The sequence below is a fragment of the Pongo abelii genome, chromosome 6 (genome assembly GCF_028885655.2).
Source record: "Pongo abelii isolate AG06213 chromosome 6, NHGRI_mPonAbe1-v2.0_pri, whole genome shotgun sequence".
In the NCBI taxonomy this organism is placed as follows: Eukaryota; Metazoa; Chordata; class Mammalia; order Primates; family Hominidae; genus Pongo; species Pongo abelii.
In genome coordinates, this window is record NC_071991.2 from 48,297,794 (window position 1) to 48,320,495 (window position 22,702).

The window sequence follows — 22,702 nt, forward strand, 5'->3', positions numbered from 1 at the left end:
ATGTCCAGTTCCCCTCTTCTACTCTCCAGCTCAGAGATGGCCAGCCTCACTCTCTGAGTGGTCCACATCTCCACTCTCACATTCAAGTTCCCTTACTTGAAGTTGTGCCCTATTAGGGAGGAAAAAGAGAATGGGTCTTGTATATCACATGATGAGTTGGCTCTGCTCGTCCTGGATTGCCACAGATGGGATACTGGCCTTAGGTTAAAAACGAAGATTAACCAGAGCCCTATTTATCACTCTCGAGTCCACTAACTACCAGACCCCCATAAAGACAGCAGTCATCAGCTAAAGAAATGAACAATTAAGTTGAGAACAGATGTGTGAAAACAGCCACCCTCTCGATTTCCTGACCCCTGGTAGACATTAGTTTGGTAATGGACTTTATCTGCAACAAGCAGCCTGCTTCACTGCTTAAAAGGGATGGCATCTTTGATACTTTTAGTTGCAGTCTTACCCCCTGACTTCCCTTGAAGGGACCTGGGGCTAAGCAGGTGACTTTCATGATGAACTCTGCATTTCCTTCTTAACTCAGGTGCTCACAAAAGGGTGATAAACATCTTGCCAGCCACACCGTTAGCTGCATTCAGCTGGAATGAAATTTGGGTGGCCATGGTTCCAGCCTGTTTTCACATATTGGTTATCCTCAAAATATTTGGAGATTTCCAAGGTGGCCCCCCTTTCTGTGACGGGCTTCATTAAGATACATTTTCATTAACATAGGGTAGTTCTTTCTACCAGAAGGTGCACAGTAGAAATAAATGCTCAAGGCTCCTCCCAGTGTTTGGAGGTGTAGTGGTCCCAAGATAATATTTTTAGAGATTTTTAAGGATATTTTGTTATTTAGCAACCATTACAACTGCTGCTTACTCACAAAGTGAAAATCAAGAGTGTTTTTCTGTTTTGTTTTCTTTGCTTTTTATCATTCTAAATTCCATTTGTTATTCTGCATGCCCAGGTGTAAAATTCCTTTGGTGGAGCAGACCAAACCCAATTGAGTCTGTGAAATGGGCATCAGGGAAAGAAAGCAGAGAGGAGAGTGAAGGGAGCAAGCCAATTCAGTGACTCACATTCAGGCCAGGGATTAAAAGGGGCCATGCACTCCAATTCTAACCCAGGGGCGCTCAAGGGTTGGCCCATGTGTGAGCTGTTACTGCTTTCAATCACAAGATAAAAGGGAAAGAGGAGGAGGCTGAGGAGGCCCAGGGAGAGAAGAGAGGTGTTAGTCATTGCAGTGATTGTAGAGGTAGTTGTTATAATAGTTGGGTGGGGAGAGGTTGGAGTGGATTTATTATAAGAACCTAGGGCACACAGATCAGGGGACTAAAGGGCAGGAAAATACCTAGGCCTCTGAAAGAGACTGAAAATAGAACAGTAAACCAAAGGAACCCAGGGAGTGTGCTCTCCTCCAGCTTCCTCACTGCACACCCTCTGGGTTCTGCCGTCAGAACCCATCCTGCAGACTGGCTTTCCAGATACTCAGTCCACATGGCAGGAAATTATGACAGCACCATCCCAGCTCACTCTAGCTTCTCTTTTTCTGAGAGTAGCCCAGGGTGAAGCTGAACATTTTTAATACCAATTCCAAATGTTTGAAAGAATCAGATTGGTCCTTCTTGAAACAGTAGTTTAATGAGATCTAATCAACTGGCTGGGAGCTATGGCATATAAACACAGTTACCAGAAGCCCGCGCTAATGGGCAAAGGAAGACAGTGAAGTTGTCATGTGAGCTGGGAAGAAACCCAAAGAAAGTATCTTCTAGACTCCATCACTGTCCCTCTGCAGAATACAAAGGTTGGTCTCTGGGTATTACCAACCTGTGTTGCTGGATTTTTTTGTTTTTGTTGTCTTGGTTTGACTTGTGATTTGAATCAATAATTTGCTTCAAAATGTAATAAGAGTTTATATTTATAGAAGTATATAAGTATAGCTTATACTTATAGAAGAGTTTATACATTTGCTTCAAAATGTAATAAGAGTTTATACTTGTTCACGTCATTCGAAAAATTATACTCATTTTTCTTGGTAAGAAGAGTTTTGGGAGTGGGAAAGAAAAAATGAACATGGAATCAGTTACATCGAATCTAGATGTAAACTAAATGTTTTAAAAGAACTGTCCTTATACCATCCCCAGGGAAACAAACAAGTCAGTTACATTGTACTTTCTTCCATAAGAATAAGAAAAATGCCCAGCCTGGTGCAGTGGCTCATGCCTATAATCCCAGCATTTTGGGAGGCCGAGGTGGGTGTATCACCTGAGGTTAAGAGTTCGAGACCAGCCTGACCAACACAGTGAAACCCTATCTCTACTAAAAAATATAAAACTTAGCCAAGCATGGTGGTGGGTGCCTATAATCCCAGCTGCTGGGGAGGCTGAGGCAGAAGAATCACTTGAACCCAGGGGGCGGAGGTTGCAGTGAGCCGAGATCATTCCACTACACTCCAGCCTGGGCGACAGAGCAAGACTCTGTCTCAAAAAACAAAAACAAACAAAAAACTCTGTTCCCGAATAATTGGGGAGACTGATTTGAGTAATAATAATGTCAAGCACGTCCGTGTGAAAAGACCACCAAACAGGCTTTGTGTGAGCAATAAAGCTGTTTATTCACTTGGGTGCAAGTGGGCTGAGACTGAAAAGACAGTCAGCGAAGGGAGATGGGGAAGCGGTTGCTTTATAGGAGTTGGGTAGGTAATGGAAAATTACAATAAAAGGTAGTTTTCTATTGTTAGCAGAGGAGAGGGTTGCAAGGTACATGGTGGAGAGATCATAAGACTTATTGTCCAGAAGAAGAATGTCACAAAGTCGATTGATCAACTAAGACAGGGCAGGGACAAGTCACGATAGTAAAATGTTGTAATTTTACTCAGTTAAGGCAGGAACTGACTGTTTTACTTCTTTGTGGTTTTTCTTTGGCTGCTCCAGACTTCTTGGCTCCTGCAGGCCATCTAGACAGATATGTGCAGGTCACAGGGGTTATAATGGTCGAGCTTCGGCTCAGAGGCCTGACAAAACTCTGACCTCCCACAGAAAAAAAAAAAAAAAAAAAGAAGAAATATGTTTATAAGGGAATAGAATAGATTATTTGGATTGTGCCTAAGAAAATAAGGTTAGGTGTTTAAGGCTATATCATAAATGATTTTTCACTATAAGGTCACCATGTTTCAAAGGCCCAAACTTCAAAATATTGTTTCCATCAAATTACATCCCTGCCCACTTTTTCTTTCCCAATTTTATGTGTGGCTTTGCCTGGAAAGAATCCCAGCGCTCGCGTGAGAGGCTGACTGGCAGCTCAGTGCTGTGCATGCCCCATCCTTGCCTTTAGGACCTCATTTTAAATGCAGAAGAGAGCAACATGGCAGGAAATCATTACCATCCAGCAGCTCCCCAGGACTGGGGTCAAAGGCCGCTCTGCAAGGAGTTGAGGGTATTAGAATCCATTCTGGGGATTTACCTTTCTTTGCAGTAGCTTCTATTTCCTAACGCCTGAGAGATCTGAATAGCCTTTGTTTTGCCCCATTTCCCTCCAGGCTTAGCGCAGATATGAATGCTGATGTGGTATGTCACACTCTGGAGTTTTGTAAACAGAACACTGGCCAACCATTGTGTCATCTCTACCCTCTTCCCAAGGTGAGTGTGTAATCACTCTGAACATCTGTTTCCAGGGACATGCAAGGCCTTTGGAAATGTTAGAAAAGGAGGCTTAGCTTTTACTCGCTCAGTGTTTTGGGGACAGGGAGAGGCAAGATGACACTTTCGATTACCCCGCAAGAAATAATATTCCTGCATTTTGGCCTAGATCCCTACTCCCATGCTAGAAAGAATGTCTTTGCTGTTCAGCCATTGTGGACTGTAATTTTGAGCTGGCCTGCCAGTAGGTAGGAAATCTGATCAAAGAGATGCAGAGGTTTAAATCCCTATCACTTAAAAATCAAGCAAGTCACTCTCATAGAGTGACCAGCTCATGCCACTTTGCCCAGGACTTTCCTGCCATGAGCACTGAAAGCCCCACATCTTGGGAAATCCTGGGCAGTTGGTCACCCTACTCTGAGCTTTATTGCTCTTACTCATAAAATGGGTTATGATAAACTACCTCCCACGGTGGTTTATTGTGGGAAGTAGGTGAGTTAATATGTAAAAAATGCTTAGCACAATAACTGATACAGTTTTTAAAGTGTTAATAAAAATGATTGCTAAATAATCATTATTGATAACATTATTATTCAGTGATAGCTGTTCAGAGGACCCTGTGTGCATTATATCATTTTGTGTAGCTTTTAATTAGATTGCGGAGGGGAGGCTGCAAATGTTGACACAGTTCCCTCCCCACACTCTGGATGAGAGGATAATATTGAATCCAGTTAGGCCACAGAATATTAATTTTCAGGAGCTGCCTGTGAAAAAAAATTCTTTGCCTTCTTTCTTGAATTGTAGTTTTTCTGGATATAACACAACAGGTTTCTATTTTAATTGTAATTTCCTTTTTATTCATGTTAAAATGAAGTTCATTTTAGTGCTTTGTGGCCTAACCAATGACCGTGATTTTGCTGACGGACAGTATTAAATACATAAGCCTGTCTCCTTGAGCAGGAAGTAAGAGATGCAACTACCTGAGGAACGTGTATATTTCATGCTTCCTCTGTCACTGACTAAGTGCCAATTAAATTTCCCCTAATTCCACCTGAGGAGCCGCAGGCTCCACTGGTACCTAGAAGAGTTAGTTAACTTTAATTAAAAAAAAAACTTTTCATGTGTTCAAATAGCATGTGACTATTGTATCATAAAATCATAATATTTTCTATTTGATATTGCAAGGAAGAAATAGGTCTCTGTGCAAGTGATACAGGTTTTGTGATTTCCTTAAATAATAATGTCATGGGCCAAGATGGCCGAATAGGAACAGCTCCGGTCTACAGCTCCCAGCGCGAGCGACGCAGAAGACGGGTGATTTCTGCATTTCCATCTGAGGTACCGTGTTCATCTCACTAGGGAGTGCCAGACAGTGGGCGCAGGTCAGTGGGTGAGCGCACCGTGCGCCAGCCGAAGCAGGGGCGAGGCATTGCCTCACTCGGGAAGCGCAAGGGGTCAGGGAGTTCCCCTTCCAGAGGTGACAGACGGCACCTGGAAAATCGGGCCACTCCCACCCGAATACTGTGCTTTTCCGACGGGCTTAGGAAACGGTGCCCCAGGAGAGTATAGCCCGCACCTGGCTCAGAGGGTCCTACGCCCACGGAGTCTCGCTGATTGCTAGCACAGCAGTCTGAGATCAAGCAGCAAGTCGGCAGCGAGGCTGGGGGAGGGGCGCCCGCCATTGCCCAGGCTCGCTTAGGTAAACAAAGCAGCCTGGAAGCTTGAACTGGGTGGAGCCCACCACAGCGCAAGGAGGCCTGCCTGCCTGCCTCTGTAGGCTCCACCTCTGGGGGCAGGGCACAGACAAACAAAAAGACAGCAGTAACCTCTGCAGACTTAAATGTCCCTGTCTGACAGCTGTGAGGAGAGCAGTGGTTCTCCCAGCACGCAGCTGGAGATCTGAGAACGGGCTGACTGCCTCCTCAAGTGGGTCCCTGACCCCTGACCCCCGAGCAGCCTAACTGGGAGGCACCCCCCAGCAGGGGCAGACTGACACCTCACACGGCTGGCCAGGTACTCCAACAGACCTGCAGCTGAGGGTTCTGTCTGTTAGAAGGAAAGCTAACAGAAAGGACATCCACACCAAAAACCCATCTGTACATCACCATCATCAAAGACCAAAAGTAGATAAAACCACAAAGATGGGGAAAAAACAGAGCAGAAAAACTGGAAACTCTAAAAACCAGAGTACCTCTCCTCCTCCAAAGGAACGCAGTTCCTCACCAGCAATGGAACAAAGCTGGACTGAGAATGACTTTGACGAGCTGAGAGAAGAAGGCTTCAGACGATCAAATTACTCCGAGCTACGGGAGGATATTCAATCCAAAGGCAAAGAAGTTGAAAACTTTGAAAAAAATTTAGAAGAATGTATAACTAGAATAACCAATACAGAGAAGTGCTTAAAGGAGCTGATGGAGCTGAAAACCAAGGCTCGAGAACTACGTGAAGAATGCAGAAGCCTCAGGAGCCGATGCGATCAAATGGAAGAAAGGGTATCAGCCCTGGAAGATGAAATGAATGAAATGAAGCGAGAAGGGAAGTTTAGAGAAAAAAGAATAAAAAGAAACGAGCAAAGCCTCCAAGAAATGTGGGACTATGTGAAAAGACCAAATCTACGTCTGATTGGTGTACCTGAAAGTGATGGGGAGAATGGAAACAAGTTGGAAAACACTCTGCAGGATATTATCCAGGAGAACTTCCCCAATCTAGCAAGGCAGGCCAACATTCAGATTCAGGAAATACAGAGAACGCCACAAAGATACTCTTCGAGAAGAGCAACTCCAAGACACATAATTGTCAGATTCACCAAAGTTGAAATGAAGGAAAAAATGTTAAGGGCAGCCAGAGAGAAAGGACGGGTTACCATCAAAGGGAAGCCCATCAGACTAACAGCGGATCTCTCGGCAGAAACCCTACAAGCCAGAAGAGAGTGGGGGCCAATATTCAACATTCTTAAAGAAAAGAATTTTCAACCTAGAATTTCATATCCTGCCAAACTAAGCTTCATAAGTGAAGGAGAAATAAAATACTTTACAGACAAGCAAATGCTGAGAGATTTTGTCACCACCAGGCCTGCCCTAAAAGAGCTCTTGAAGGAAGCGCTAAACATGGAAAGGCACAACCGGTACCAGCCACTGCAAAATCATACCGAAATGTAAAGACCATTGAGACTAGGAAGAGACTGCATCAACTAACGAGCAAAACATCGAGCTAACATCATAATGACAGGATCAAATTCACACATAACAATATTAACTTTAAATGTAAATGGACTAAATGGTCCAATTAAAAGACACAGACTGGCAAATTGGATAAAGACTCAAGACCCATCAGTGTGCTGTATTCAGGAAACCCATCTCACGTGCAGAGACACACATAGGCTCAAAATAAAAGGATGGAGGAAGATCTACCAAGCAAATGGAAAACAAAAAAAGGCAGAGGTTGCAATCCTAGTCTCTGATAAAACAGACTTTAAACCAACAAAGATCAAAAGAGACAAAGAAGGCCATTACATAATGGTAAAGGGATTAATTCAACAAGAAGAGCTAACTATCCTAAATATATATGCACCCAATACAGGAGCACCCAGATTCATAAAGCAAGTCCTGAGTGACCTACAAAGAGACTTAGACTCCCACACATTAATAATGGGAGACTTTAACACCCCACTGTCAACATTAGACAGATCAACGAGACAGAAAGTCAACAAGGATACCCAGGAATTGAACTCAGCTCTGCACCAAGCAGACCTAATAGACATCTACAGAACTCTCCACCCCAAATCAACAGAATATACATTTTTTTCAGCACCACACCACACCTATTCCAAAATTGACCATATCCTTGGAAGTAAAGCTCTCCTCAATAAATGTAAAAGAACAGAAATTGTAACAAACTGTCTCTCAGATCACAGTGCAATCAAGCTAGAACTCAGGATTAAGAATCTCACTCAAAACCGCTCAACTACGTGGAAACTGAACAACCTGCTCCTGAATGACTACTGGGTACATAACGAAATGAAGGCAGAAATAAAGATGTTCTTTGAAACCAACGAGAACCAAGACACAACATACCAGAATCTCTGGGATGCATTCAAAGCAGTGTGTAGAGGGAAATTTATAGCACTAAATGCCCACAAGAGAAAGCAGGAAAGATCCAAAATTGACACCCTAACATCACAATTAAAAGAACTAGAAAAGCAAGAGCAAACACATTCAAAAGCTAGCAGAAGGCAAGAAATAACTAAAATCAGAGCAGAACTGAAGGAAATAGAGACACAAAAAACCCTTCAAAAAATAAATGAATCCAGGAGCTGGTTTTTTGAAAGGATCAACAAAATTGATAGACCGCTAGCAAGATTAATAAAGAAAAAAAGAGAGAAGAATCAAATAGATGCAATAAAAAATGATAAAGGGGATATCACCACCGATCCCACAGAAATACAAACTACCATCAGAGAATATTACAAACACCTCTATGCAAATAAACTAGAAAATCTAGAAGAAATGGATAAATTCCTCAACACATACACCCTCCCAAGACTAAACCAAGAAGAAGTTCAATCTCTGAATAGACCAATAACAGGAGCTGAAATTATGGCAATAATCAATAGCTTACCAACCAAAAAAAGTCCAGGACCAGATGGGTTCACAGCCGAATTCTACCAGAGGTACAAGGAGGAGCTGGTACCATTCCTTCTGAAACTATTCCAATCAATAGAAAAAGAGGGAATCCTCCCTAACTCATTTTATGAGGCCAGCATCATCCTGATACCAAAGCCTGGCAGAGACACAACAAAAAAAGAGAATTTTAGACCAATATCCTTGATGAACATTGATGCAAAAATCCTCAATAAAATACTGGCAAACAGAATCCAGCAGCACATCAAAAAGCTTATCCACCATGATCAAGTGGGCTTCATCCCTGGGATGCAAGGCTGGTTCAATATACGCAAATCAATAAATGTAATCCAGCATATAAACAGAACCAAAGACAAAAACCACATGATTATCTCAATAGATGCAGAAAAGGCCTTTGACAAAATTCAACAACCCTTCATGCTAAAAACTCTCAATAAATTAGGAATTGATGGGACGTATCTCAAAATAATAAGAGCTATTTATGACAAACCCACAGCCAATATCATACTGAATGGGCAAAAACTGAAAGCATTCCCTTTGAAAACTGGCACAAGACAGGGATGCCCTCTCTCGCCACTTCTATTCAACATAGTGTTGGAAGTTCTGGCCAGGGCAATTAGGCAGGAGAAGGAAATCAAGGGTATTCAATTAGGAAAAGAGGAAGTCAAATTGTCCCTGTTTGCAGATGACATGATAGTATATCTAGAAAACCCCATTGTCTCAGCCCAAAATCTCCTTAAGCTGATAAGCAACTTCAGCAAAGTCTCAGGATACAAAATCAATGTGCAAAAATCACAAGCATTCTTATACATCAATAACAGACAAACAGAGAGCCAAATCATGAGTGAACTCCCATTCACAATTGCTTCAAAGAGAATAAAATACCTAGGAATCCAACTTACAAGGGATGTCAAAGACCTCTTCAAGGAGAACTACAAACCACTGCTCAAGGAAATAAAAGAGGATACAAACAAATGGAAGAACATTCCATGCTCATGGGTAGGAAGAATCAATATCATGAAAATGGCCATCCTTCCCAAGGTAATTTACAGATTCAATGCCATCCCCATCAAGCTACCAATGACTTTCTTCACAGAATTGGAAAAAACTACTTTAAAGTTCATATGGAACCAAAAAAGAGCCCGCATCGCCAAGTCAATCCTAAGCCAAAAGAACAAAGCTGGAGGCATCACGCTACCTGACTTCAAACTATACTACAAGGCTACAGTAACCAAAACAGCATGGTACTGGTACCAAAACAGAGATATAGATCAATGGAACAGAACAGAGCCGTCAGAAATAATGCCACATATCTACAACCATCTGATCTTTGACAAACCTGAGAAAAACAAGAAATGGGGAAAGGATTCCCTATTTAATAAATGGTGCTGGGAAAACTGGCTAGCCATATGTAGAAAGCTGAAACTGGATCCCTTCCTTACACCTTATACAAAAATCAATTCAAGATGGATTAAAGACTTAAATGTTAGACCTAAAACCATAAAAACCCTAGAAGAAAACCTAGGCAATACCATTCAGGACATAGGCATGGGCAAGGACTTCATGTCTAAAACACCAAAAGCAATGGCAACAAAAGCCAAAATTGACAAATGGGATCTAATTAAACTAAAGAGCTTCTGCACAGCAAAGGAAACTACCATCAGAGTGAACAGGCAACCTACAAAATGGGAGAAAATTTTCGCAACCTACTCATCTGACAAAGGGCTAATATCCAGAATCTACAATGAACTCCAACAAATTTACAAGAAAAAAACAAACAACCCCATCAAAAAGTGGGCGAAGGACATGAACAGACACTTCTCAAAAGAAGACATTTATGCAGCCAAAAGACACATGAAAAAATGCTCACCATCACTGGCCATCAGAGAAATGCAAATCAAAACCACAATGAGATACCATCTCACACCAGTTAGAATGGCGATCATTAAAAAGTCAGGAAACAACAGGTGCTGGAGAGGATGTGGAGAAATAGGAACACTTTTACACTGTTGGTGGGACTGTAAACTAGTTCAACCCTTGTGGAAGTCAGTGTGGCGATTCCTCAGGGATCTAGAACTAGAAATTCCATTCGACCCAGCCATCCCATTACTGGGTATATACCCAAAGGACTATAAATCATGCTGCTATAAAGACACATGCACACGTATGTTTATTGCGGCATTATTCACAATAGCAAAGACTTGGAACCAACCCAAATGTCCAACAATGATAGACTGGATTAAGAAAATGTGGCACATCTACACCATGGAATACTATGCAGCCATAAGAAATGATGAGTTCATGTCCTTTGTAGGGACATGGATGAAATTGGAAATCATCATTCTCAGTAAACTATCGCAAGAACAAAAAACCAAACACCGCATATTCTCACTCATAGGTGGGAATTGAACAATGAGAACACATGGACACAGGAAGGGGAACATCACACTTCAGGGACTGTTGTGGGTTGGGGGGAGGGGGGAGGGATAACATTGGGAGATATACCTAATGCTAGATGACGAGTTGGTGGGTGCAGTGCACCAGCATGGCACATGTATACATATGTAACTTACTGCACATTGGGCACATGTACCATAAAACCTAAAGTATAATAATAATAATAATAATAATAATTACAATAAAAGAAAAATAAAAATAAAAAGTAAAAAAAAAAAAAAAAAAAGAAATAAAAGTAAAATCTGTTACCTCATAAAAAAAAAAAAAAAAAAAAATAATAATAATGTCATGGATACATTCCACCCACAGCTACACATAGTCACAAAAAGTTCAACTTTAAACTGTCCCATTTAAAATAGCATTCTTTATTTTTATACTCTCTATAGTTTACATCTGAAATTTCATGTCCTTGCCTTCCCACCCTGACCCCCTTCTCAATTCTTAACTCTGTAACATTTCCACCGCCTCTTTGGCTGCAAGGGAATTGGAGGATTTCATGTGGGAACCGCCACCTTCTACCCCAGCTAGCATTCAGTGCTGCTGGGCAGCCTGTGACTGCTCCCTGGACAGCCCCCTTCACTTTCCTCTGACGGCTGTTCTAGGCCTTCACCCTCTGCCTCGGGTCCCCCTCTCCAGCCTCCATCTCTGCAGATGACCCAGAAAAGAGGGACAATGGGTGTACACGTGGACAGCCTCACTCTCCTCTGCCTCTGAGCTTCCCCTGAATAGTAGTAACTGACATTGACTGGGCACTCGCTTTGGGTCCAGTGCTGGTGTAGAGGCTCACACTTGATCTTGTTTTGTTCCCAAGCAGGCCTAGGTTGGAGGTGTCATTACGACTCCTTTTTACAGTGGAGGAAACTGAGGGTTAGAGAAGTTATGTGACTTCCTGAAAGTCACTTCCCGAGGAAAGAACAGAACTGGGTTCACACCCCGGTTGTTCTACTCAGAGATTAGTTGAGCTCTAACGTGGTGTCAATGTTTCAGAAACTCCCCTGGGGTGTCTTCTTACAACAGTCAGCTGAAATCCTACCACCAGAAACAACCGATGTCGAAATGTGTGTTTCCTTTTAATTTTTCAAATAAATTATATTGTATTGAGAATTTATTTGAGAGTTATGATGATGCATATACAATTTTATACCCTACTTTGTTCCCTTAACATTACATTTTGAGCATCTATTTTTCAGTGGTATATAGCAGACCTTTTTTATCATTTTGCAAATCACCCCTACATAGCACGTATGAATGCTCAGGTGGAATTACCTACCTGTTAGGGACAAACTACCCCAAAAACGCTTCTCAGTACTGCCAACACCTCCCCCCCCAAACCTCTTTGTGCCACCCCTCCCCTTCCCCCAAGCCTTTTTACATTTTTAAGCCCTTATCTAGGCGTCGTGGTGAAGTCAGCAGACTTTACCTATCAGGCCTTGCTGCAATAAAGCAAACCCCAATTACAAACCATCCAGACTGCACAGGGGAAGGTCGCACCAAAAAAAAAGTCATAAAAAACGTAAACAAACTTTACTTACATCCTTCGGTACCATAAGCATCACAAGGTGATATGTGGCAGAGTTAACCATCATATAACCCCAGGGTCTCTGTCCCGCATGTAAACCCCTCATTTTGTAAGCTCAAGACTGCCTCCTCTGTCTGTAGCAGAGCAGCCGGCAAGTTAAATAAAGGCTTGCCTAAATTTGGGTCTCTCTCTCTCTCGTCCTTTCTCTCAGCTGAACTTACATTACCTACTAAGGGCGGGTGAAGACACAAATGCAGACGTAGATAATGTTCAGCCCTCCAGAAGGAATTCTCATGACTCTCCTAGTCAATAGTCCCCAGAGTAGCCACTATTCCGAAGTCTATCGTCACCGGCTAGTTCATTTTTAGGATACTCTATTCTTGAATGTCGTATCAAAGACCTCGCGTGGCATATGCTCCTTTGTGTCTGGCTTCCTCCACCTGTGAGCTTCATCCCATGTTGGGTGAACAGCATCATTTCATGTAGAATTCCCCCAATCGTCTTTTGACGTAGCTCCTGCTCTACTGTCCCAGTGAGTCCAACCAAATCTGCTCTTTCCCTCTTTCTAATACGTTTTTTTCCATATTGACGCCACAAATGCCTTGCTGTAGGAAAAATATGACCTTCCCACCCCAGCCCAACCCTTTGCCTGGAAAGCAATTTCTCACTCTGTCCTTCCACTTGGTGGATTATTCCTCCCCCTCCCATCGTTCATGGCTTAGCTTACATGTCACTTCTGCAGGGAGGCGGGCCCTATTAGATAGCCCTCTTATCATAGCTCCTGTATATTCCTTTCTTGAACTTGCCGCTTTACAGGATATATTCCTGTGTGACTGCCTGCCTGTCTCTACCACTATCCTCTGAACTCCAGGAAGGCAAATTCTGTCTTGTTCACCACTGTATACCCAGTGTCTAGGACAGTGCCTCACACATACCAAGGAAATGTGTATTGACGCAATGAACAGGTGAAGTGCCACTAGCTTCTCATTTGCATCCCTGATGGAAATTCTGACTTTCCTCACGTCAAGGCCTCACTGATTTTCCCAGGGCATACTTATGATCCTGAACATAGTTTGGGATCTCCACGTTGCCTACACAACTAAGTACAAATTTTCACTTAGCTTTTCAGGACCTTCCAAAAGCCTTTCCAGACTTGCCTTTCCCTCTTAGGTTTGTGAATCCTGTGCTGCAGATGGCAGCAAGTGACTGGCTCTGCCTTGAGCCATACCCAACCCTCCCGCCCTGCACCTTGGATCTTCGTCATTCCCTCTACCCAGACCACCTTTATCAACTCCATGCCATCCCTCAAGCTCATGTCAATGGTCACCTTCTCTGTAAAGTAATTCCTAACTGTCCCAACAAAACGTTAACTCTCCTTTGAATAATCATTGTAAAATAACTGTTTGAGCACTTATAATGTGCTAATATTGTTCTAAACGCTTTATGTGTATTCATGCATTTAATCTTATGGAATAGGTATTGTTGTCCACCCTTTATATATGAGGAAGGTGTGGCAGAGAGGCATCAAGATACTAGTTTCGTAGATTTCCTCACTAGGATGCAAGCACATGGGAGCGGGCAGGCCTGTACCTTGCCTGTCTGTCTTTGTTCTCTCCACCATGCCAGGCACATACTTACTTGGTATATGGATAAAAATGAAAATAGCAGAAGCTGGTATTTATTGATGGCCTGCCAGCCGCTGCACTTAACATGCGTGATCTCATTTAACAGTGCTCTTAGGTCCATATTTATTTTACAGTTAAGGAATTTTGAGACTTGGAGAAGTTAAGGGATTTTCCCAGGCTATACAGCTAGTGAGGAACACAAGAGGATTTATCTAGGGTTTGTTTTTCTTAAAGTCCAAATTCTCATTCACTGTGCTGTCTGCCTCACTGAGACTCCGTAGGTGTTGTCACATTGAATGGAACCACTGCTCCTGGGCCAGCTAATTCCTCATAAGCAGGACTGTGCACGCTCTATGTCTGGCTTTTCACACATTTCAGACTCTAGTACAATATAAATAATGTGATGCAAGCAGTCTCCCCTGTGACATGTATGCTGCAGGGATGGAGAGGATGGATGGGCCCCTCTGTAGCAGGGAGCTCACAGCGCAGAAGCAAGCAGTGCAGAGCAACAGAGATCTGGCTTCAGTGGGGCCAAAAGTTAAAGGTGGAACTGCATTTGGGGCTCACGGTCAACCCCTATTCATCATCTACAGCCCACCTGAAATTCTAGGCCCACTTCTTGGCGGTCCTGTGGACATGTCTCCCTACCACTATCTACTGTGTGCTCAAAAAGGACAAACTTCATCCGTAATTAATTAAAGCAAGAAAAATCTACAATGTCCCACTGGTACAAGAAGAAGAAGAAAAAGGAGAGAGGAGAAAAGGAGGAAGAGAAGAGGGACGGGGAGGAAAGGGAAGGAAAAATAGCTGCAGGCCTCATTCATTGCAAAGACCACCCAGGTGGTTTTGTGTTACATATCTTGGGAGTTTATTTTTACCGCTCCTCTCATTTGCACATGAAACAGCGCATTGATTGCTGCTGGTGTGTGTGTGTGTGTGTGTACATGCACACACGCACAGGGATGCATGCACGTGACTGGCTCTCCCTTGAACCCTCCCCAACCCTCCCACCATGTCCAAAACCATGATTCTAACACCACAGCTCACAAATTGAAAACCGAATGCAGCTTATTGGTGTGTACCCAGCGGCTCTTTAAAGCTCTCTTTTTTGGATCAGAATGTTACATTGCATGAGCCCCTGCTTGAGCCAGAAGCATCCTGGAGCCTCCTTAGCTTTAAGCCACTCCCATTTGGGTCCCCGAACCTTGAGATCTCCAGGCAGACCTCGTAGCTTTGAACTGACCCCTTTCCTAACCACAGCAGTGCTGGAGGAACAAGCTGCATTTACCAACATCTCCAAGGCACACTCAAGACTTACTTCAGCCTCTTTGATCTACATTAAAAGAGAATCATATTCAGAATGTAAGCCCAGTGTGGAGAGAGGTTCTCCTTATTTCCCTGGGGCCTCCTGAACTGCTGGGTGGCAGGGAGACCTGCTGCCTTAGGAAAGCAACCCAGACTTTGAAACAGCTTTTCCCACAGTGAGTTGCATTTCTACAAGAACCAAAAGCTCTCTGATGCTGAGTGTGGGGGAGGGTGTGTATGCACAGGGAATTATATTTCCCTGGAATCCAAACTACCAGGAAAGTGACATAAATGGGTTTGGCAAGAAGTAAATTTGCACTCTTTGTATGAGAAAGTGACGCATGACAAATTCTGGTTCGCCTAAGCAATAAACAAGCTGACCTCAGGAATTCACTTTTATTTTTTAAACACTAGGTGTCAAATAAAATACCCAGCATCCCTTTTAGTAGACTGTCTCAGGTGGTAATGTTTAGAAAAAGAATCACAGACAGACAGGAAATTGGACACTTCCTGAGATTCTGTAATCACTAAATTTCATTCTGCATGATCCGCAGAACCTGAAGCTCATAATGCTGTTTTTAGCCCTATGAGCTCACAGCACACTGTCAGATGTGTTATTGTCTAGTCTCCCCCAAACTCTCTTAATTCAAATAAACATTTTTTAGTAATAATTTCAGATTTATAAAAAGTTGTGAGGATACTGCAAGAGAGTATACTGTTCACCCAAGTTTAATTCCCCACAATGTGAACATATTACTATTACTTAGTCAAAACTAAAGAAGTCAATATTACTACTGTATATACCTTAGTAGCAAATCAAGTCCAGACTTTATTTGGATTACACCCGTTTCTCCTCTAATGTCCTCTTCTGTTCCAGGATCTAGTCCAGGACACGCGTTGCATTTCTTTTTCATGTCTCCTTAGTGTCCTCTGGTCTGTGACAGAGTCTTCGTCTTTCCTTGTTTTTCATAACCTTGGCAGTTTTCAGGGATACAGGTTAAGTACGTTGGTAACATGTTCCTCGAATTGGGATTTGTTTGATGTCTTCATCTTGGTTCAACAGTGTTGGGGTTTATGGAAAGAACACCACAGAGGTGAAGCACCCTTTTCATCACATCCTATCAGAGTTAAATGATGCCACATGGCATTGCTGGCGAGATCAACCTTCATCACTTGGTGAAAGGGTCGTTTGACAGGTTTCCCAACTGCAAAGTCACTATTTCCCCCCTTTTCCTTTACTCTGTTGTTTAGAAGTGAGTCTCTAAGTCCAGCCTACACTCAGTGAGGCCAGGGAGGACCAAGCCCCCGCTCCCAGAACATGGAATATCTACACATATCTTTTGAAATTCTTCTATGTAAAAAACATCTCTCTCCTCCCTAATTTATTGAATTAGCCAATCATTTATTTATATTAGCACAGATTCATGTATATGTATTTTATACTTTGAGTTATAATTCAAATATACACTATTTTATTGCACAAATTTTTCCAGTTTTCCAGTTTTGCTACCATTGGAAGCTTAGGGTGGCTCCTGTGTCCTTTTGACATGCCTCTGTCCTATTTTTTTTTCTTCCATACTACTTTATGTTCTGGTACTACCAGATGATCCAGGCTCATCTTGTTATCTTATATTCTTCTGCCCCTGTCCTTGAATCAGCATGTCCCTAAGGAGACCTGGTTCCTTTTATTGGAGAATGGTATTTGGAAACCAAGATGTGGGTGCTAGGTGTGCCCATTGCTACTGAGATGTCATTGCTTATTGGCCTTCTTAGGTCCTGGTCTTCTTTGTGGAGTGCTAAGTAAAGTATATGTGTATACAACCCATGTATACACAAATACCTATAATTGTTTCTGTGTCTGTATGTGTGTCTCTGTGTGTGTGTATGTGGATGTGAGCTCATACTTATATCTCTAATTTTAACCCAGTATCACAGGGTCAAACTCTATTTTATAGGTAAAATTAGCAAACATATTTTGCAGTTGAGGCTTAAAGCCTTTACTCAAAGCTCATAAGTAGTGAGTGGAATCTGAGCTCAACCCAGGGCCCTGGACTTTAGACCTCCAGCTCTTCACATCAGCACTGCCTGTGTTTAGCATAGATTCTGGAGCACATTCAGAGTAGTCGCTTCTCAGAGCCAGAGGGAATTAAAGGCAGCTTTAGTTTTAGTTTTCATAAAATATCATAAACAGCTTAATTTTCAAGGATCTTGCACAACATCCCAACTTTCTCAGTAACAATGAAACCACTGAGATGTTCGCTCACTTAGTCATACCTCAACAAACATTTCTTGAACACTTACCATGTACCATCCCCACAACCGGGTACCCTAACAAGTTATCTTTTTTAACTATCCCAAGTCTGCAGGACAAATATGATTCTGTCATTTTATAAATAAGTCTACTGATACCTAGAGAACTGAGAGACTTTCCTGAAGTCCCATACCTTCTACAGAATAATTGTTTTTCTTTTTGTCAGCCAACAAATATTTATGTAGAATGAATTATGTAGAACAGTATGCCAGCACATATGGCATGCAATAGCAATGTAAATGGATATTCTAGCAGGAGGCTACAGACAAACAGTGAGGAAGAGAAAAGTGCTGTCACACAGGGTGCAAGGAGGAACGGAAACCCCGGCAGACGAGGGCTGAGCTGGTCCTGGAGGGAACAGGAGTGGAGGTGACTCCTTCAGGGTAGAGTAGAGTTCATCCAGCACACTCTGCCTCGCCTGCGTCAGCCCCTTGTGCTGGGCCCTTTACTTAGAACTCCCAGTTCCCTGCATGGCCAGCACCTTGTCCCCCTGCTGGTTTAAGTACCCCATCTCCAGAAAGGCCCTCCCTGACCAACCTCTCTGAAGAAGGTCCCCTTTACTGCTCTCTCAGAGCACTTTATTTCTTTGATACCATCTGAACACAAGGACCATGTCTTTCTTGTTCACCATCTTATTCCTGGACTGGCATAGTACCTGGCACATAGTAGGTGCTCTGTAAGATTTGTTTAGTAAAAAATAGGATGAGAAGGGCAGTCCTGAACATACCTTACCTTCTCCCTTGTGAGGATGTATCTGGTCTCAGTGGACTATATGAGAGTTCAAAGCGTTCAGCTTCTTTGAGAATGTGAAGCAGTTTTCAGAAATAAACATGGGGTTCACCCCAGGACGCCTGCTCTGGTATTCCTGGGTGGGGTTTGAGCATCTGCATTTGCATAACGCTTTTGATGAGCACTGAAGGGTGAGAACTGTTGTGCTGGAGGCTGGCCCAAGCCTGAAAGCTGTCATTGACAAGTCTGAAAGCACTGTCCCTTCTCTTGCTTCTCACCTCCCACACATCCAAAACCATGGATCCCCACTTACCCTCTAACTGCATCCTTTTCCCCAACCATTCCTTGATTTCTACCCCTTTTCTGATTGATTCATCAACTTAACCTCAGGAATTGGGTTTCCAGTCCCCAGCCCCCTGGGAATAAGTCCTCTTAGAAAGAGAGAACTAGAGGTTTTAGACCCAAACTATTTGGAATTCATTCCTTTTCTATGGATTCTCTCAAAACAGTGTTCTTGTTACCAGGGTGTCCTTGCTCCCAGAGCTCCCAAGATGGCAGCGGGCCGCTTCCAAGATGGCAGCGGGCCGCTTCCAAGATGGCAGCGGGCCGCTTCCAAGATGGCAGCGGGCCGCTTCCAAGATGGCAGCGGGCCGCTTCCAAGATGGCAGCGGGCCGCTTCCAAGATGGCAGCGGGCCGCTTCCAAGATGGCAGCGGGCCGCTTCCAAGATGGCAGCGGGCCGCTTCCAAGATGGCAGCGGGCCGCTTCCAAGATGGCAGCGGGCCGCTTCCAAGATGGCAGCGGGCCGCTTCCAAGATGGCAGCGGGCCGCTTCCAAGATGGCAGCGGGCCGCTTCCAAGATGGCAGCGGGCCGCTTCCAAGATGGCAGCGGGCCGCTTCCAAGATGGCAGCGGGCCGCTTCCAAGATGGTGGCAGGCCTCATGTTCTCTGATCTGGGGTTCTTGGCCTCACGGATTCCAAGGAATGGAATCTTGGCCATGCGGTGAGTGTTATAGCTCTATTAGAAGCCATGGGTCACGGAAGAGAACCATGGAACCCAGTGACTAGTGTTCAGCTCGATTAGGATGAACCCAGGCACTTAGCCATGCAGGAACAATGGTGAGCCTTTAGCCCAATTGAGAGCGGCAATGGGCACCTCACTGGATCAGGAGCACAGGGGACGCCCTGCCAGATATGAAGGGATGAAAGTCAGCGGCAGGTCTGCCACGGCGGCAAACAGCAGTGGTGGACAGCAAGCGAAAGCTCAGCTCAAGTCGTAACAAACACAGACCAGAAGAGAGTGCAATTGCAAGATTTAATAGAGTGAAAACAGAGCTCCCATACAATGAGAGGAGACCCAAAGAGGGTTTCCATTGCCAGCTAGAATGCCTGGGTTTATATCCCGATCATTATCCCTCCCGCTGTGCTCTCAGGCAATAGATGATTGGCTATTTCTTTACCTCCTGTTTTTGCCTAATTAGCATTTTAGTGAGCTCTCTTTCCTACCTGATTGGTTGGGTGTGAGCTAAGTTGCAAGCCCCGTGTTTAAAGGTGGATGCGGTCACCTTCCCAGCTAGGCTTAGGGATTGTTAGTTGGCCTAGGAAATCCAGCTAGTCCTGTCTCTCATGCTGACTAATTACAAAGGTGCACTGAAGTTATCTACACCCAAAGAAGAAAATGAGAAGACCTAGTAACCCGCTCAAGTCTCTCCCATTCTAAAAAAATAAATATAGAAACAAACCTCGCAGAACACTCATTCCCCTCCAGCTTTCCAGAGAAATCAAATTTCTCTCCTACCTGTGAGAGGCAATTCAATACGATGTCGAAGAGCACAGATCCTGGTGCCAGCCCACCTGAACTGGAAGCTCAAAGCTTTACTAAGCTTCTATTGTACACATACACATTAGGGGCTGTAGAATAAAAGGCAATGACAACTGACTTGAAATTGGACTAAGTGCTTAGCATATACACATCATCTAAAATCCTCCCACACAATTATAAAGTTATTCCATTATCTTAACTTTACAGAGAAAAAATCAAAATTCAAATTGTTGGTTGTAAAGTTGTATAATTGACAATGTTTTTAAAAGTTCCCCTTTAAACATCTGAGGAAATTATGAACAATGAGATAAATGACAAGAGAATATAGCCTTCTAGACACAGAAAGTCAGCTTAAAATGGAGCAAAATATATCCCAATGCATTTGAGATTCTTGTTTTTGATTAAAATAGCATTTCAAATCAGTGCTAAAACACTGGATTACTCAATAAATACAATGGACTAAAGACTAGACAGATGAAAAAAATTTAAGCTAGATGTTTATCTATACCTTATAGCAAAATAAATCCCAAATGATTAAAGACTGCATCACTTAAAAAAAAAGGAACCATAAAAAACCTGAGCAATTGTATTTGTAATTTGTGATTGAAAAGTCACAAAGGGAAATATTAATACATCTGACTAGTAAAAACTTGCCCCCTTCACAAAGTCAAAAGACAAATGGCATACTGGGTAAATGTTTTGCAATATGCCACACAATGAATTATTTTCTGTTTGACTCAAAGAGCTCCTAAAAAAATCAAAAAGAAAAAAAAAAGTCAGCAAAGGCCACAAACAGATGGTTTAGGGAAAAAGATCAAAGGACTAAAAATTTAGGATAAAATGCTCATCCTTTCTTATAATTAAAAAGTGAAAAATTAAAATGAGATTTTATTCCCCTTCTATGTATTTTGACTTCACAAAGCTCTGATGGTGATTAGGCAAGAAATTATCACAGAAACAGAAAAGGCTTTCAGTATCAGAGACCACAAAATTAAGTTGCTCTCTGCATATTTGAAGGCTTAAAACTCTAAGAGGGCCGGGCGTAATCCCAGCACTTGGGAGGTTGAGGCAGGAGGAGCACCTGTAATCCCAGCACTTTGGGAGGTCGAGGCGGGAGGATCACCTGAGGTTAGGAGTTCGAGACCAGCCTGGCCAACATGGTGAAACCCCATCTCTTCTAAAAATACAAAAATTAGCCGGTCATGGTGGCATGAACCCGTAGTCCCAGCTACTCGGGAGGCTGAGACAGGAGAATAGTTTGAACCCAGGAGGCAGAGGTTGCAGTGAGCCAAGATAATGTCACTGCACTCCAGCCTGGGTGACAGAGCGATACTCCATCAAAAAAAAAAAAAAAAAAAAGAACTCTAAGAGAACTGAGGATGGCATTGGAACGCTATGTCTGGACTTATGCTCTATTGTTCCATCTTTTCTCCAAGCATTTCACATGATCTTGCCAGAGATTCAAAGCTGTATTTTTGTTAACACCCATATTTAGAATCTTGTATAATTTATCTATTTAAACGTGTATTAAGACTGATTTGGGGGCTATTAAACTCATAGAGGTGTTAAAACTCTTCAAAGAACAGCAAAAATAATGCAAATGTTAAGTTACTATTGACTTCTGATAAGTGGAAGAAATCAAATTATTCCAAGGAAGGTATTTCTATGATATTTGAGATACGAACATTTTTCTTGTCTGCTTTTGAGAAATTCAGAAAACGACAACTATCTCTCTTGAGAACATGCTTATTAATTCCCTCATCTCAAGAAAAGCTAGTGACGCTAATGACTGGGATGGTTCTAAAAGATCCTTTGAGTTTTAAGGCTTTAATCACTGGTCTCCCAGCATCCACTCTTGGCCCTCATCTTCACTTAATTAATCACCCCCATTAGAGCTCAGCTCAAAGTCATTCCCTCTAAGAAGTTTTCCCTGATGCCCCAAGTTAAGCCGGTTCTTCCATGATTCATCTCCGTTCTTCACACTCCATTTTTCCAGCACTTATTACAATTGTAATTCAATAATTGTAAAATTAATATTTAATGTCTGCATCTTCTGTCAGGGTGTAAACTGCATGAAAGCAGAGACAGTCTGGCTGTTTTATTCCTCAAACATAGTGCTAGTCCCTGAAATTTCCTCAGAGCTGAACATACTTCACTGCATGCATTAATTACTCAACAACTATTTGTTGAATGAGAAATATGATAGACAGAATAATCTCCCTCCACCCTCCAAGTTCATATCCAAGTCCCCCATAACTATGTCTGTCACCTTGGACAGCAAAAGGAATTTTGGGGGTGTAATGTAGTTAAGGATTTTAGATGGGGAGATTGTCCTGGATTATTTGGGTGAGCCTGATGTGATCACAAGAATCCTTATAAGAGGCAAGCATTAGGATCAGAGCGAGAGAAAAAAAATGTGACAACAGAGGCAGTGTTCAGAGCCATGAGGCCATCACCACTAAAAACTAGAAGAGGCAAGGAATGGGTTCTCCCTGGGAACCTACAAAAGGAACCAACCCTGCAGACACCTTGATTTTAGCCCTGAATTTCTGACTTCCAGAACTGTGAAAGAATATTCATGTTGTTTTCAGCCACTAAGTTTACGGTCATTAGTTACAGCAGCAATAGGAAACTAATACAAATAATTGATTTGTTGTGTAACATAG

At 42.8% G+C, this 22,702-nt stretch overlaps 1 protein-coding gene across 1 annotated transcript in view; it reads left to right on the plus strand.

The window, feature by feature from the left end:
* The window catches only part of AOAH (acyloxyacyl hydrolase), a 211,658-nt gene that overhangs the window by 61,782 nt on the left and 127,174 nt on the right, over positions 1–22,702 (plus strand). Inside the window, exon 4 of the mRNA XM_002818049.4 lies at positions 3,530–3,629. Coding sequence (XP_002818095.3) covers positions 3,530–3,629 — 100 coding nt within the window. The remainder of the gene's footprint in view (positions 1–3,529; positions 3,630–22,702) is intronic.